Source organism: Gopherus evgoodei, chromosome 13, assembly GCF_007399415.2.
Source record: "Gopherus evgoodei ecotype Sinaloan lineage chromosome 13, rGopEvg1_v1.p, whole genome shotgun sequence".
Classification (NCBI taxonomy): Eukaryota; Metazoa; Chordata; order Testudines; family Testudinidae; genus Gopherus; species Gopherus evgoodei.
The window spans coordinates 18,752,180-18,767,008 of record NC_044334.1 but is presented as its reverse complement, the minus strand read 5'-3'; the positions used below and the strand labels follow the sequence as shown (position 1 = coordinate 18,767,008).

The 14,829-nt window shown below is 40.4% G+C and overlaps 1 protein-coding gene across 8 annotated transcripts in view; it reads right to left on the bottom strand.

Moving 5' to 3' along the window:
• The window catches only part of CLTCL1 (clathrin heavy chain like 1), a 55,734-nt gene that overhangs the window by 1,309 nt on the left and 39,596 nt on the right, over positions 1–14,829 (bottom strand). For 3 of the 8 annotated variants that reach the window (XM_030582887.1, XM_030582888.1, XM_030582889.1), the window contains 13 exons: positions 14,631–14,823; positions 13,898–14,055; positions 13,567–13,731; positions 12,620–12,727; positions 12,037–12,204; positions 11,794–11,943; positions 11,105–11,236; positions 10,582–10,692; positions 9,569–9,739; positions 7,590–7,811; positions 5,995–6,015; positions 3,863–3,938; positions 2,102–2,213 (listed from right to left, as the gene is read on the bottom strand). In XM_030582887.1, coding sequence (XP_030438747.1) covers positions 2,102–2,213; positions 3,863–3,938; positions 5,995–6,015; positions 7,590–7,811; positions 9,569–9,739; positions 10,582–10,692; positions 11,105–11,236; positions 11,794–11,943; positions 12,037–12,204; positions 12,620–12,727; positions 13,567–13,731; positions 13,898–14,055; positions 14,631–14,823 — 1,787 coding nt within the window. Of the gene's footprint in view, positions 1–810; positions 2,214–3,862; positions 3,939–5,994; positions 6,016–7,589; positions 7,812–9,568; positions 9,740–10,581; positions 10,693–11,104; positions 11,237–11,793; positions 11,944–12,036; positions 12,205–12,619; positions 12,728–13,566; positions 13,732–13,897; positions 14,056–14,630; positions 14,824–14,829 lie in introns of those variants that run through there. The other 5 variants (XM_030582891.1, XM_030582892.1, XM_030582894.1 and 2 more) reach the window with 3 other exon arrangements.

Below are 14,829 nucleotides of genomic sequence, written 5' to 3'. Positions count from 1 at the left end.
CTGCCCTGGCCTCAGGTGACCTGCCCTTTAAATGCCCTGGGAATTTAAAAAATCCCCTTCCTGTTGGCTCAGCCAGGTGTGGAGTGCAAACTGAGGAGCAGAGTGGCTGAACAGGCATTATGGGATACCTCTGAATACCTTGGAGGCCAATTACAGTGCTTTTGGTGGCCACACTTGCGGAGCAGCGCTGCATCACCAGCGCTGCAATCCTTATACCCCAAGCAGAGCAGGAGTACAGCTAGCGCTGCAATCAGGGAGATGCAGCGCTGTATGTGCCTTGCAAGTGTGGATGGTGAGTAAGTTGCAGCACTGGTGGTGGGTTTACAGCACTGCAACTCTCCAGTGTAGCCAAGGCCTACATCACAGTATTAAGCTAGGCTGCCTCTTACAACTGAAGTACAGTAAAGGACGCAAGCCTAGGCTGGGCAGTTCATGAAGCCTGAGACTAAGTTTGTTCCCAAGATGAGAACGGACAAACAAATGCATCTAAAATTTGTATAGCAGAGACCGGAAGAATAAGTAGTTTAAGGCACTGTGTTCATACCATAAGTTAGTGTCACCTGGGACTTGCAAGACACATTCTGCAAGGGGTGGAAGAACTGTCAGATACTTTTATTTTCCTCATTCACCCCTCAGCACATCGATAGTCAGAAGGTACAGTGTAAGTATTCCTACTACAGTGCAGGCAATGTAGAGGGGAGGGCAGTGATCAAATGCCTAGTCTAACTTTGACAGTTGCTAGTTTGGTATCATCACTGTTGGTAGATACAGCTCCCCCTGCCAAAAAATTTCAAGACTACAACCACAGTGTACACCAGTTTTACATTTATATTTGGACTTAATATTCATGATTAGCACAAAGTTCATAACCATAAATTATACATTGTTATCTAATTTCAATACATAAAACGTTAATGATATATGTATTTGAAGAGTGGCACAAAGTAATACAGCCCTGTTGGCATTCTCAAAGAAAAAGGTGTGCGGTGGATGCGCCATTTATACTACTGCAGCACAGCAAAACCAAGAGTCGCCAAACCCTGTCAGATCAGAGGACACTGCATCTAGTTGCTAGTCAGGGTCAAGAATTTGAGTCAGTCCAACATGGTGGAGCAGAAAACCTTCACTCCAGCATCAGAGTTAATAAAGGTGCAAAACCAGGATTATATCCCTCTCCACTACCTCAAATATTTCAGTAATATATCCCTCCCCAATCCTGCCACTGCACTCTCAATTGTTACCTTAGCATATGCTCATAGTACTTTGGCAGCCCATGCACACACATTCCTGCTATGTTCAACTTGCCGTACACATAGCTGAGATTTCCTTTTGTACCATTTCATGTCAGTGAGTAACATGCTCTCCCCTCTTGTTAAACAAAAAGGCATCTGGGAAGTTCTTGCTTTCTGGTCTGATCAGATTTATTCTTTCAGTAATCAAGTCTCAAACCTATTCCAGAAGGCACAGCACAGGCTCAATCTGCTCCCCAATAACTTTCTGCAAAAAATTTCCCCAATGGTTCTCAAAGTACTCTGCAAATTGAAGAAATATTTGAAAGCCCATTCTCCTTTTTGCATACTATGTTGCAAATAAAATGGGGTAGTCAGATTTAAGCAAACTTCTAACAGTCCACCAATAAGAAGATGCTGAACTCAATTCTGAACATCCATGCTACCTACTTAGTAGCCTCAGCTACAGTACTTTAAAGCTTTAACGACTTGGTGCCAGGCGATTCCCCAGCACAACCAACTGCCGGCAATGGGTTTGCAGCAAGGAATATGCGCTCCCTCTTCCCCCCTGGCCTCAAGCAGTTATTGCTATATTCTGAGTTTTAGATAAATAGTGCCTCAACTTCAGTCAAGAGTCTTGCAATATAATTAACAAAAGCTGCCTTTGAGGTTGAAATGTAACCAGACAATAGCAATAAATAATGGTAACAGGTATCCTCTGGAAATCTCACTGAGTGGGACAGCAAGTATTCAACCAACTGAGGGGTCATCTGTGCCTTTAGGACCACTGTAAACTTCTCCAAGAAGTTGCAGGACAGGAAGGGAGAGAAAAAAAATATCAAAGATTGTAGATCTGTCAAAGAGCTAGTTACATATTGAAACCATAAACAGGCGGCTGGGTGAATCCTGGAGCTGTGTATCCATACGGGAAGTTGGCCTGGGGAGGTACTGCGCTGGGGCCTGCTGTTAACATTAGCTGCTGGCCTGGAAAGGGAAGAAGGAGTTTGTTTAAACAAAGCTTTGCAAATGCCTGAAATAAAAAGTGATGAGGCAGTGTTAAACTGCCAGCATTTAGAATGCTATCTAGCTGGTTAACAAGCATGTTTGTATTTTAACAGATGGGAGAACCTGAACTATACCTTTCAGTCCACCTCCTCCACTGAGGAGAGAGGACACAATGATGCGAACAAAAACAGGCCATCTAGCTTTTGCTGCTAGACAGATTTAAGAGCAACTCAAAAGTATGGAGAGCTGGGTGAAGTTTTGATTAAAACTTCAAGCCTAACTCCCCGTCACCACACACAAAACAAAAAACCTTAACACTAAAACATTTCATGAATGTGTCAATTTGTTCGTTTAGAAAAAGCCTACAAGAATTCAAAAAAAACGCAAGAAGTGTTTTGTTTCAACATTTAAGGAAATGTTTAAAAACAGAAAAACCAAGTTTCAAAATTTGCTTTTTAAAATAAAAATGTTTTAAAAAGTGCTCAAAATCAGAATAAAGCATCTTGTTTTGGGTCAAAGTGTTGTTAGACCTGAAAAGAATTTTAGGTTTTTGAAATTGCCAACATAATGAAAAAAATCCGCTATCTGCCTACCTCTGACAGTACAAAATGAGGTAGAAAGTGTGGATGAAAAAAAAAAAAAAAAAGATTTATTGAGCTTGAGATAACTACATAGCCTCCCAATAATACAGATAGATGGTTTGGTTTCAAGGAATCAATGTTAAACAATTGATATGGTTAGGACTCATGCATGGTCATGATTTTGACCAAAGCAATTCAAGCTATCGAATTTTCAGCAGCTTGTGTACATGCAACTCCTCCAGATTGCAAATGCATCTTTTGAACACCAATAGCAAACATGCCTCATACAGACAATCAACTCAGGGATAACCTTTCCATTAGAGAGTGGACCACAGAGTCATGTATTTCTCTGCCTCAGAGCTGCTGCAAGACATGCTAGTGAGCAGAATCTGCCTTGTCACAAAATCTATGAAGCAGCCTCCTGCAGAGTCCATTGTGAGAGATCTTCAATTTACCTGCTCAATATAAGGTCTTTCTAGGACAGGCCACTAACAAAAAAAATCCACTCTCTGCTTGATTTGTCAAGTGGAAAGGCAGACTTCCAATCTTTGAAAGGTAGCAAGGTTTCAGACAGGAAGTACAAGGAGGAATGTGTTTCATCTGCGGCTCTGGAAACCCAAAAGCCATGTGCATTTGCATTCACCCAATCGCTCATTCTCCTCCCCTCTCCTACCACTGAAAGACTTGGGATTTATGCTTTTTCCTAAGGGAGTGGTACGGTAAAGGGAGGAATAAGCTGAAACAATCCAACTTGGCTTAAGTACTGCTACACATTCAAATGTTTAAAATTTAAGTGTTGCACAAAAAGCTTTCAAGCACATTAATAAGTACAAATGGTTAGACTTATCCAGGATAAGGGCTCCAAGTAGTGATCACTAGCTGGGAGAAGACAAACTGCTTCAAGTGACTGGAGGTGGAGGATATCCATACTACAGATGGGTTTTAAATAGTTACTGTCTGTGGCCTAACATGGTGAGCCTTAACTGATAAGAACATCTTGCTAGCAATAAAAAAAAAAAAAAAATACACATCAAGTCTTTCACCTACCAAATACTATTGGAGTGGGTTCAGCTACTTGTTCCTCTTCTTTCCTTAGGCTTTCAGAAGCATCAAGTTTATCCACCTATGTTATAAAGCAAACAGGAGAAGCACATGAAGGCCTTGCCTAAGTCTTGTCCTCTTAGTGGTATGTCTCATACCAAATGCTTCAAGGATTGAAGTGTTGTCCTTGCAAGTCTGGTTTTTAAGCTATGGAACACACAAATATGTTCCAAGTTGTCTAAAACCCAAAAGGAGAGGAAAGACTAATTCTGAAAGAAGAATCAATTTTTGCTTAGCTGGATACAAAGAGGTCCACTACCTGAAGTACAAGTGTAATACTTGCTCTCCATCCAGTGATAATGTTATGTCCTGCAACACAAGCTGCCAATTTCCATTTCTGAGCTTCAGCGTCAAGTCTGCATGAAGAACTGTTTGGCAGACAGCTACTACCTAATCACATCTTCAATAAGAAATTCTGAGAACACATGCCTACAGTATGTTTGACTCTGGAAACCATGCATACCAGACAGCATGAAACGTGGTTTGACTAAATCAATGTTGTATCCTATGTAAAATGAATGGATCTAGTACAGCAAATAGTAAGCTCTGTTCACTCTTACTGGCACACCAGATAAGGTCAGCTAACTTTTAGGAATAGGCTACAGAGCCAGTACTATAGGCATATTGCTTTAAAATATTTTCCACTTTAGAAGTAATACAAGTTTATTTTCTACTAGATAGCAATGCAAGTTCCTGGGACTTCAATGGGAAGACAGTTTGATGTGGTCCTATAGGGGGAACTGGCTGAAGCTAAGGGTACAGCACAAAGCATTTATTTTGCTCTATACGTACCTAGTTTCGTCTTCGATATCTTAGACAGCCACTACTTATCACCACAATACAACTGCTAGCACTAAAATCCCTAGCTATGAATTCTGGAGATGGGGGGGTAGGAATGGCACACAGAAAGAGGAGTTCCTTTGCTCTGGAATTCCTTTTTACCCGATAGCGCATGTAAATGAATCTATGACACAGGAAGCATGTCTGAAATGGCATGGTCAGTTAGCACCCATGTCCCCCTTACTGAAGTATCACCTTCAGAGAGTTTCCAACTCTCTGGACTGAAAAAGGACCTTTGTTAAAAAAAAGATAGATGGTTACAGCTTTAGTGTAGTCCATAGCATAACCAACACCTATCCAGAAATAGGGGAATACTACTCCCTCCATAGGGAAGCAGCAACAGTATTCTGCCTATGTGACAGGATGTACGGAACATAAATTTAAAGTAAAGGAAGCCCATTTTCTAATTCCACAGACTAAATTAGTTTCACTGCACATCATGCATATTTCACTTTAGGAAAAGAGTGTCTAGTATTTAGTAGATAATTGTAACCTGTAAATCCAGCCAGCAGTTTAAAGTTACTATCTAAACCTCATTTTTTATTTGAGAAATCCACTGCCCCACTTTATATGCAAGTGGCTTAGATTTAGATTTATTTGAAGCTATTGTGCTGAAATTCTGAAGATTCTGCATACAAGATCAGTCCAAAGCAGCTTCTGAGCATGCAGACAAGTCTCTGCTGGGAAACTTTATCCTAACAGGTCAGGGGTCCTCGCATTTCTAAAGACATCATACTACTCTGTATATAAGCTGCTAGACTTTTCTACATGTAGACTGTGGGTAAGGCAGTACACTTGGAATATCAGTTACCTAGAGATTTCCTCCCTCTTCACAACTGATCCTGTGACTGTGTGGTTTACTATGCTTCAAGGTTCTGATAATGGGTTATCTGCTACCATGCAAAAAAGAAAAAAGGGAGTACGGAGTATATCAGACAAGAGTTAAGGATGATAAAACCATTTCTTTTTTGAATCATTAGTCCAAATGTTTGTTGACAGTGTTCTTCAGTGAATAGCTTTCCCCAGCTGAAAGTCAGCAAAGTCTGGCTGGATTCTCAAGTTGTGTGTGAGAAGCTGTCTTTCTACAGCATTAGAAGTTAATAGGAAACCGAGTTACACAAAAAGCTAGGTTATACTACTCTTCTGGTGGCAGCTACAACTAGGTTCTAGTAACAGAATCCTAGGATATATATTAAGGGACACAAATGAACACAAAGTTTAAAATCAGAGACTGTCACCTTATTAAACAGACCATCAACCTGCAAGAAAGTTCAGAAGGGAATATTTATCAAGTGACTATTCAAAAAACAAATCTGAAGCAAAAAAACCACATCAAAACATTGGGACAATAAAGGCAAGAGATATTTGTAGAGTATTTAGTGCTAAGATAAAATCATTTGGTCACTATTTTACAGTGCACAAGTTATGTACATGATTAGACATTACAGCTTAGAATTGCAGATGCTAATTTTGGCAGATTACTTGGTAATTAAACAGCACATACAGATGTACCATATATAACCTGTTATGGTTTAAGACATGCCATTTACATGATAAATGCAACCCCTCCACCAGTACATAGTATTTACCATGTATTTAAATCATGAATTTCTATGCATGGAGAGTATTTGCATATTTGTGCGCTGTAAAGTAAATATAGTTACCCATGTTAAGGAGGTAGAAAAGTGACTTCCACCTTATTGTGACTGATCTGGAGGCATGCGTCTCCTTTGTATCTACAGGAAAGTAGCACTTTTCTTCTAGCTTTAGATTTGTGATAAGTCAGTTTTGTTTGATACTGTGGGATTTGGCAGCTCCAGATTTGCGGACAGATGGTTAAGACAACTATGGGCAAGAACCCCCCATCCCCCAAGCTTGTGTAAGTCAGAATAGCTCTACTGAAGTGGTGCAACTATGATTTACATCAGTTGAGGATCTTGCCCTAAGGAGATAAAGCCTGAAGTTACATTCATGTTAACATTCCCCCTCCTGACATTGGTCACACAAACATGACCTGAACTACTGGATGTCTCAACACCGATGCTACAGTTTCAGCAAAATACAGAAAGCTTAAAAAAAAGATTGGCAATGAAACATTTAAAATATGAATTCACTGTATATTAGCCTGACAAACAAACATTCTGTAGTCCCACAGATCTACAACTATGGAGTCTACTCCTATGTATTCCCATAGCTGCTGATGTGGAAGGGCTTCAGAAGGCTAACTGCTTCATAAAGTACTACCCCTGCTATTCCCATGAAGAAAGCTAGTTACGTCTCAGGCAAGATGACTGTGGTCTCCTAAAATTAAATTGTAAAAAGGCAGAGGAATGATGAGACATCACATTCTGAAAACTCATGAGCCCAAGTTTTAGGGGAGGGCGGGGGAGGAGTGCATTTTTTAAAAATGTATAAACTGAAGGCGAAAGCATGACTGAGTTACCGAAGGACTCAAATGGTTAGAATACCATAAAGGAATAGACCACCCTTGTATTCAAGAAAGCAGAATGCACAGTATTAGCACTTTTTGCTTGGAGTCTAGATTCACAGTTCTCAGAACAGATAGAGAAAAGTTCAGTCTTTTCATCAATTAACAGTTATAGCCTCAAAGAATCAGGTTTAACTGCGATTGGTTCATTGTTATGTACTACATAGCATGATCACTGAGATGTGCTGAAGTTTATGTACCTCCACCTCAAACTCATGTTTCTGGAACTGAGGTTCAGTATCTCAGTCCATGAACACTGTCTTACCTAGCTCAGTTTGGACAATACTAAACACGTGCAAGAATCTAGTACAAAGTAGCAAGTCTTTCAACAGAAGCAATACTCACTTTGGTAAGGTACTCCCTCATCACCTGGATGAAATAAGGCATTGCAAAGTCCATGATGTTATGCCTCCATGCCAGCTCAAGGACTACATCTGGGTGCAGCAAGTCATAGCATGCAAAGAGAGATGCTGCAAAACACTCCTGTTTGCCTTCCTCCAGGAACCACTGGAGCAGTTTCTCTGCCAGCTCTGCATCTTTGGATTCTGCAGCATACTGCATGGCATCCTACAAGTGAAATGCCACATACTTCAAGCGTTACCACCTGGGCCCTTCAAACTATTTATTTTTCCCCCTTAGTGAATTCTGCTGACAGGTCTCCCCCAAGTGAGGTAGTTTGGCTGATCCTAAGGCAGGAGAACACCAAATGCTGGAAACCAATTACATTTGGCTTTGCAAGTATTTTTAAATTGAAGCCATTGGTTCTGTGCACTAGTAATCATAACACCTGCAGTAAATATCTATCATCAGATAATGTCAGTTAAACTAAAGCAGTGGCTCCACCTTTCCAGACTACTGTACTCCTTTCAGGAGGCTATTTTGTGAAACAAAGGTATGCAAGACTTCACTTAAGTACTTGCTAAAAACCACCACACCCACAAATACAAGTGTCACAGCGCACTATTACTGAAAAATTGCTCACTCATTTAAGATAAAAATGATTGGAATATATATTGAACTTATTTTTCAGGGTTAGTATATAAAGCAGCATAAACAAGTCATTTTCTGTATGAAATTTTAGTTTGTACTGACTTGTCTAGTGCTTTTTATGTAGCCTGTTGCAAAATAAGGCAGAAATATCTAGACGAGTTGATATACCCCAGAAGACTGCTGCGTACCCCCACGGTTACATGTACCCCTGGTTGAGAACCAGGGAACTAAAGCATTTACAGGAAAAGCCAAGGATGGCCAGCACAGCTTCTGCATGTATTCCAAAAGCATTAGCGTGTCATGGAGATGCTCCATTCTACCTAGCACAGGATCATAGAATGCACTTATAGACAATAACTCTAGCTAATCAGTATCCATTTTAAAATCAGATTTGGTTTGTCAACTTGACCTTTCAGTTAATGGGATTTATAAACAATACCAGTTGCTGGCATTAAAGGAAGCCAGTCAGATGAGATTAAGAGACTTCATCCAAGAACTACAAATGAAGTCTCTGTCCAGAGCAGATTGTGTTTGGGCGTGAGGAAGGTTTTGTTTGTTTGTTTTTTTTAAAAAAAGCAAGCTTTAGTTTCTAGCATCTCACTGCAGCTTCTGTACTCAGATTTTAAAACATGGATGACTCCAATATGCAAAGTCACTAATATCAGAGAGTCTTCAACACAAAACCAGAAGTGGCTTAGGCTAGTCTATCATTAAGGTTGGTAGATCTACAGGGCCTTTAAGTGCCTCCTTCTAGAATGTTCTGCCCTAAAGAAATTGGCAAAGGCGTAACCATTAGTTCCATCTTTGGTTCAAGTCTCAAGACAAAAGCTGTGTTCAGACTTGTGTATGAGACAAACTACTGTTTTTTGCTTAAGTTATATATAGTGCTTGTGTTGTACCGCCACTGAATATACAGCTATCCACATCATGTACTGTTCTGCACTTCAGTTTTAATGGAGGCTAGAGCCTCAGTAATGACACTGATTTGGCTGCATCAGGGCTCCCCATCTGAAGTATGATGGAATGCGCCTTAATTTTACAAGGTTGTTTTTTTTTTTTTTTTTAAACCACACTGAGACACACACACTTGTCAAGTGAGCATAAGACAACCTATGGGGAAAAAAAAGGATACATGTGAAAAAGAAATTTACTTTTAATGACATTGCCTCTTAGATTAGTTCTAATCCTAAATTTGTAGGATTTGTGTGAAGGCAAGTGCAATCCATGCTGCAGTGACAGTGCAGAAAGCTCACTGCAGTTTGTTTTGGAGAGGCCTTTTTAGAATTGCCTCTTCCATACCATTTAAAAAAGGACAACGTTCAACATTAACTGACCTTGTAGAGACGATCCTTCTTGCAGAGCTCTACACTCTGTTTCCAGCGATTATTACCTTTGTACAAGTAGGCTGCGATACGCCTAAATTCAATCAATTCATGTTTCTCCAATCGCTGAGCTAGTGTGATGTTATCAAAGTTATCATAGGCATCAATAGATGCTCTCAAGCCCTATTTAGGAAAAATTCTGTTAGCTATCAGAACAGCAAGTAAGTAAGTTTCTAAACACCACTGGAGAAACAAGACTATAGAGAAGTATGGCTAGCATGAATTAACTTTGGTTTTGGGGGCCGCCAGTACTAGGCTACTGCAGTTTGGATGTGGCTGTTTTCTAGCTGCTCCAATTAGAAAATTCAGAAGAAAGGTATTTGCTCCGAAGGAGCCAGTCCCCCACACTTAAAGAAAGCCATGATGCTGGCTTTGCCTAGAGGAATTACTGAAGTACAGAAACCTCGATACAAGCGTCAACTGTCCCATTAGCAATGGACAAGTTATGCAAACTTGAAGTAACTGATCTGTTTGCCTCCTTAGTCCACTTGACACAGAAGCCTGCAACCTCTTAGATATACAAGGCATTTTATTTTTTAAAGAAACCCCCATACAGCAGCACACAGTGTGCCAAGATATAACTACTCTGTATTCTAATGCTGTCTAGAAAAATAACTTTAGAAGGAACTTGCAATTTATGTGCAGGGTGCTTTAGGGTATTTCTAAATATCCCACATACCTATCATTACTTTATCCTGACTTTTGAAATCTTTAGTCATAGCTGCTATTCCTCTAGAAGAGGTAGACTTATCCCATCCCCACCTTTACGTTCCAGCCAATACTTTTCAGTCAGTCAATTTGAGACCTAGTGAATAATTCTTACAATGCATGGGTGTGGCTGATTGACAAATAGCAGGCATGTGAAAAGAAGGGAGTACACTGGCACACCAGTGTGCCAATGCAAGTGTGTCTGCTCTACTCAGATGTTCTAGGGCTGCTGTAATGCAACTGTATGGGAGACTCACCTGATAATCCTCCTCCTCTGTCAGGAGATTGTTTAGAGCCTCATTGACTCCTTTGTTGTTGTGGTTCTGGACTGAACGCAGGTAAGGCTTAACTAGAGGCAGCTGATTAACCTGGAAGCAGAATAGCAGTAAGGATGTTAGATTAAGAGTACGGCTTTGAAGGAAATTAAAGCCTCTAGAGAAGCAGGCTCTCCAATTTAGCACTATAGACCGAGTCATTTTTAAACCAGCCCAAAAAAGTCTATTATAGCTGCCACCAGCTCAGATATTTAGGAAAAAATCTGCTCTTTCATGCCAGCAATTAAAGGATAGACAGTCAGGATTTAAATTTATAGAAGATATTTGGACCTATTTCCCATCACCATGTGATGAGCACTACCAGCATGCTTGCTACTGCAAGAGGCAGAGATTTTCTAGACCCCAAAGACTTCATCTCAGAGGGCAAGGCCAAGAATGCACTAAAAATCCTGAGGAACAGAGTTCAGTTTCTATACCCGATTCATTTATGACGACTATTGCTCACCTTTGAGAAAAAGCTGACTGTCCTGGTATGATCTAGCCGTAGAGACAATACCAGCAGAAGATCATTGATCAACAGAGGTTTGTAGTCCAAATAGAACTGCAGGGCTTTGTAATACAGCTCCACATTGGCCACCTGGACAAAGGAAACACTGATTAGATCAAAGGCTGCCTCTGCATCTGAAAGTTTATATATTGCCGGGAAAGTGAAGTATACCACCAGATTTTTAAAAAAAAAAATTTCAACTCTGCAAAAAAAAAAAAAAAAAAAGTCTAAATGTCAGATTTCTGTTTGAGTGCTTGCCATGTACACAGCTGCAATTTGAAATTCAACTTCTCAAAATAGATGGCTAGTACTTGTCAGCTTCCTGCTCTGCCTGATTCCAGGAATCTGTACAAGATTCAGATCCCAACCTGACTGTACAAAATATTTTACTAGCACCGCTACAGCCTTGAGTTGGGGGGGAGGGGATGAGGGGGAAGGAAGGAAGAGAAGCCAGGCACAGGAAGCCCAGAAGAGGGAGAAGAAAAAAAAAATATTTCAGCAGCTTCCTGTTTATTTATTTCAGAAGTTTGTTGAACAGGTACTTGAACCTTGTAGCTGTAAAATTAAAGCTCAATCACTTCAATTTTTGCTTAGTAACAATTTTCATAAAGCTAGCTGGGTCCAGTAATTAGATCACAGCTATTTACCTTCGCAATTATGTCTTTGAACTGCCCTTCTTTCCAGGCATCGGTAGGATGATTCATCATTGTAATGATTGCATTGTCATACTCTTCATACTTGTCATAAAGGAAGACCAGTTCTCCCCAGAGGTGAGCTTGTTCTGCAGCTCTGAGCACCTAGGGATAGGAAAAAGGATAAATATCAGGAGCTGCATGTTACTCATAACTTGCCTAGCTGTGTAACGGTTTAATGCAGCAAGATATACCTACCTTTGGAATGTTGACTCTGGACCAGAAGAGTTCCAGATGTTCCCTCATCTTCTGAGGTTTGAATTTGGAGTACAAGATGGCAAGTTCCGTGAACATTCCCATGTGAGCACGCTCCAGGCCCAAAGCAGCTTCCAAAAGGGCAATCAGTTCTTCAAAGTAGCCACGATCCTAAGATGAAGATGGTCAAGGTTACTGATTGAAAAGTGATGATGTTCTAAGTTCCCTTATCAGTACAGTAGGGGACAAAATAGCAGGAACAGTGATTTGAAGTGTTAAGTCTGAGACAGGGGTTTCGAGGTTGAGGTTTCTGAGTACTGGCCCTTTTACTTATTCCATTGCACAGTGAAGATGCTTTCCAGTTTAAGAACAGCTCCTTGTTTAAAATGAGCTTGTTTCACTAGTGGTTTAAAAAAATCCTCAAAGAGAGGTGTTAAAAGTTCTGGGAATGCCAACTGTTACCATGGCACTGACAGGTAGCATAGTTGCTGCCATCTCAGATTTTAAAGCTCACTTAAAAAATCCTGCAGATAGGGAGCAGACAGTTATTCCCTTAGATCGTACAAACACAAACACACCAACCAACCTGATAATAGCTAATCAGCTCTTCAAGTTCATCCGCATGTATTACTATGTGCAAACCACAGATCTGTGCTAGGCGGAACTCCTTCCCATCCACACAGGCAAAGCACACCTGTAACACAAGATTTTAGTCAAACTGATGTTAGACACCCAGGCTAGTACACCACATTACCCAAAATGAATTGGATAACTCCAAGACTAAAAAGGGTTTCTTCTATACACTAGATCAAAGACACTATCAGATGTAGGACAAATAATCAAGGTGCTTGGAAGTATAGACTGGAAGTAGTATCAATTAGAATTCCTCATGCTCCGTTAGGAGTAAGAATTGTCCCATTTAAGACAAAGGTTCTAAAATGGCCATTGAGGCTCTGACTTCCAAAGTGTGGACCATATCTGGTACATATTGCTCTTGTGAAAAACTCATCTCCTGCTCATGACTGCATAACATAGCAACTAAGAAATTGCTCATATGGAAGAGTAATATTAAGGAAAGCATGTTTGAGTATCTTGATACGATCTAGTACAGTGGTTCTCAAACTTTTATATTGGTGAACCCTTTCACAGAGCAAGCCTGAGTGCAAACTCCCTTAAATATAGAAAAATGTTTAATTTATAACACCATTATAAATGCTGGAGGCAAGGTGAGGCTGGGGTGGAGACTGACAACTTGCGACCCCCACCCTGGGGAATAACCTTGCAACCTCCTGAGGGGTCCTGACCCCCAGTCTGAGAATCTCTGATCTAGTAGCTGGAAGCATGGCAAGCCAACATTACATGACCAGCAAGTGCTCTGAAGACTAGTAGCCCACAGATTTGTTTAGGAATAAGATATAACTTCAGGCTAATATGAATGTGACACCTGGGAGAAGGAGCACATTTTCTTTAATCAGCAGCACATACTAAAAGGGATTCTATAGACAGTGTTAAAGATAGGGCAAGATGAACTACCTCCTTCCAGGTCCTGGTGCTGTTGGCTTTGCGGCCACTGTCTACTGCTGCCTGGTACTCTCCAAGATGCACCAAGGTAGATGCCAGGCGGGCAAAATTAGATACATTGTTGTAGAGCAGCTTTGCTGCATCATACATTCCCTCCTCATAGCAGCGATCTCCAACCTAGAAAAAACCAGGATAAACTGAGTTGGACTGATGGGGCAGGAAAGGGTAATAAGCAAACTTTCAAAGCTTGTCCTGTGTTCTTTGAGAGTGTCAGGAAATTTCCGACCGGACAAGGCTATTTGTAAAGGCCTTCCTATTTTATCAGGAACAAATAAATACATACCTGCTGAATGTGGGCATTGTTAGGGCCACTCACAAACTCTTCCAGCTCTGAGAGGCGGTTGGTTTTTGCCAAAGCAAAGATAAGTTCTGTCTCTACATAGGACTCTCTGGCCTTTTTTCTGGCCATTTGCAAGAATTTAACCAGATCCTCCCAGTTATCTTAAATAGAGGAAAAAAAGACAAAGTTTCCTATTCCACTCTGAATTATTTCCCATTGTCTAAACTATGTTCAAGAGAACAGTCAGTTAAGGAAGGAGCTACTCTGCAAAAACTGACACACAGAAGAGCCATACTGCCCAGCTGGGACTAGCTGACCCCACATCCAAACAAAATGCACTAGGTACCATTCCTTGAGCTGATTGACTCTTAACATCCATACATCTCTTCTGGATCATGATTACTCGAGAAAGTTGTGTGCTGTTAGAATTTATAGTTCTCATTTTATGCAAAGATTTGAGAATTTAAGTCAGTAAAAGCACTTTAAAATAGATCCCATGCTGAAACATTGGATCTGAAGACTTCATATTAGTCATTGGGGACACTAATCAGTATTGCATATTATATATATATATATATATATATATATATATATATATATATATATATATATATATATATATATATATAAACAAACAAACATTAACTTTGAATTCCCTTGTTCATCTGGCTCAGTCCTCTTATGTTCCGTAGTTAAGCATGGCTTGTTAATGAGAACTGATAAGGACTTAGCTTACTGTTTCTACTAGCTGCTTGAACAACTTCCATGTAAGCAGAGGGATCATCAGCCTTGATATAGGAGTCAATGGCTTCCTTCACCAAGTCCTTTTGGAGCTGTGCTCTGGCTAGTTGGCTCCATACAGCTGGTTCATTACATCTCTCTGCAAATTCATAGGCACGGTCCAGGTTGCCAATGTGCTCTATCAGCACCTATGA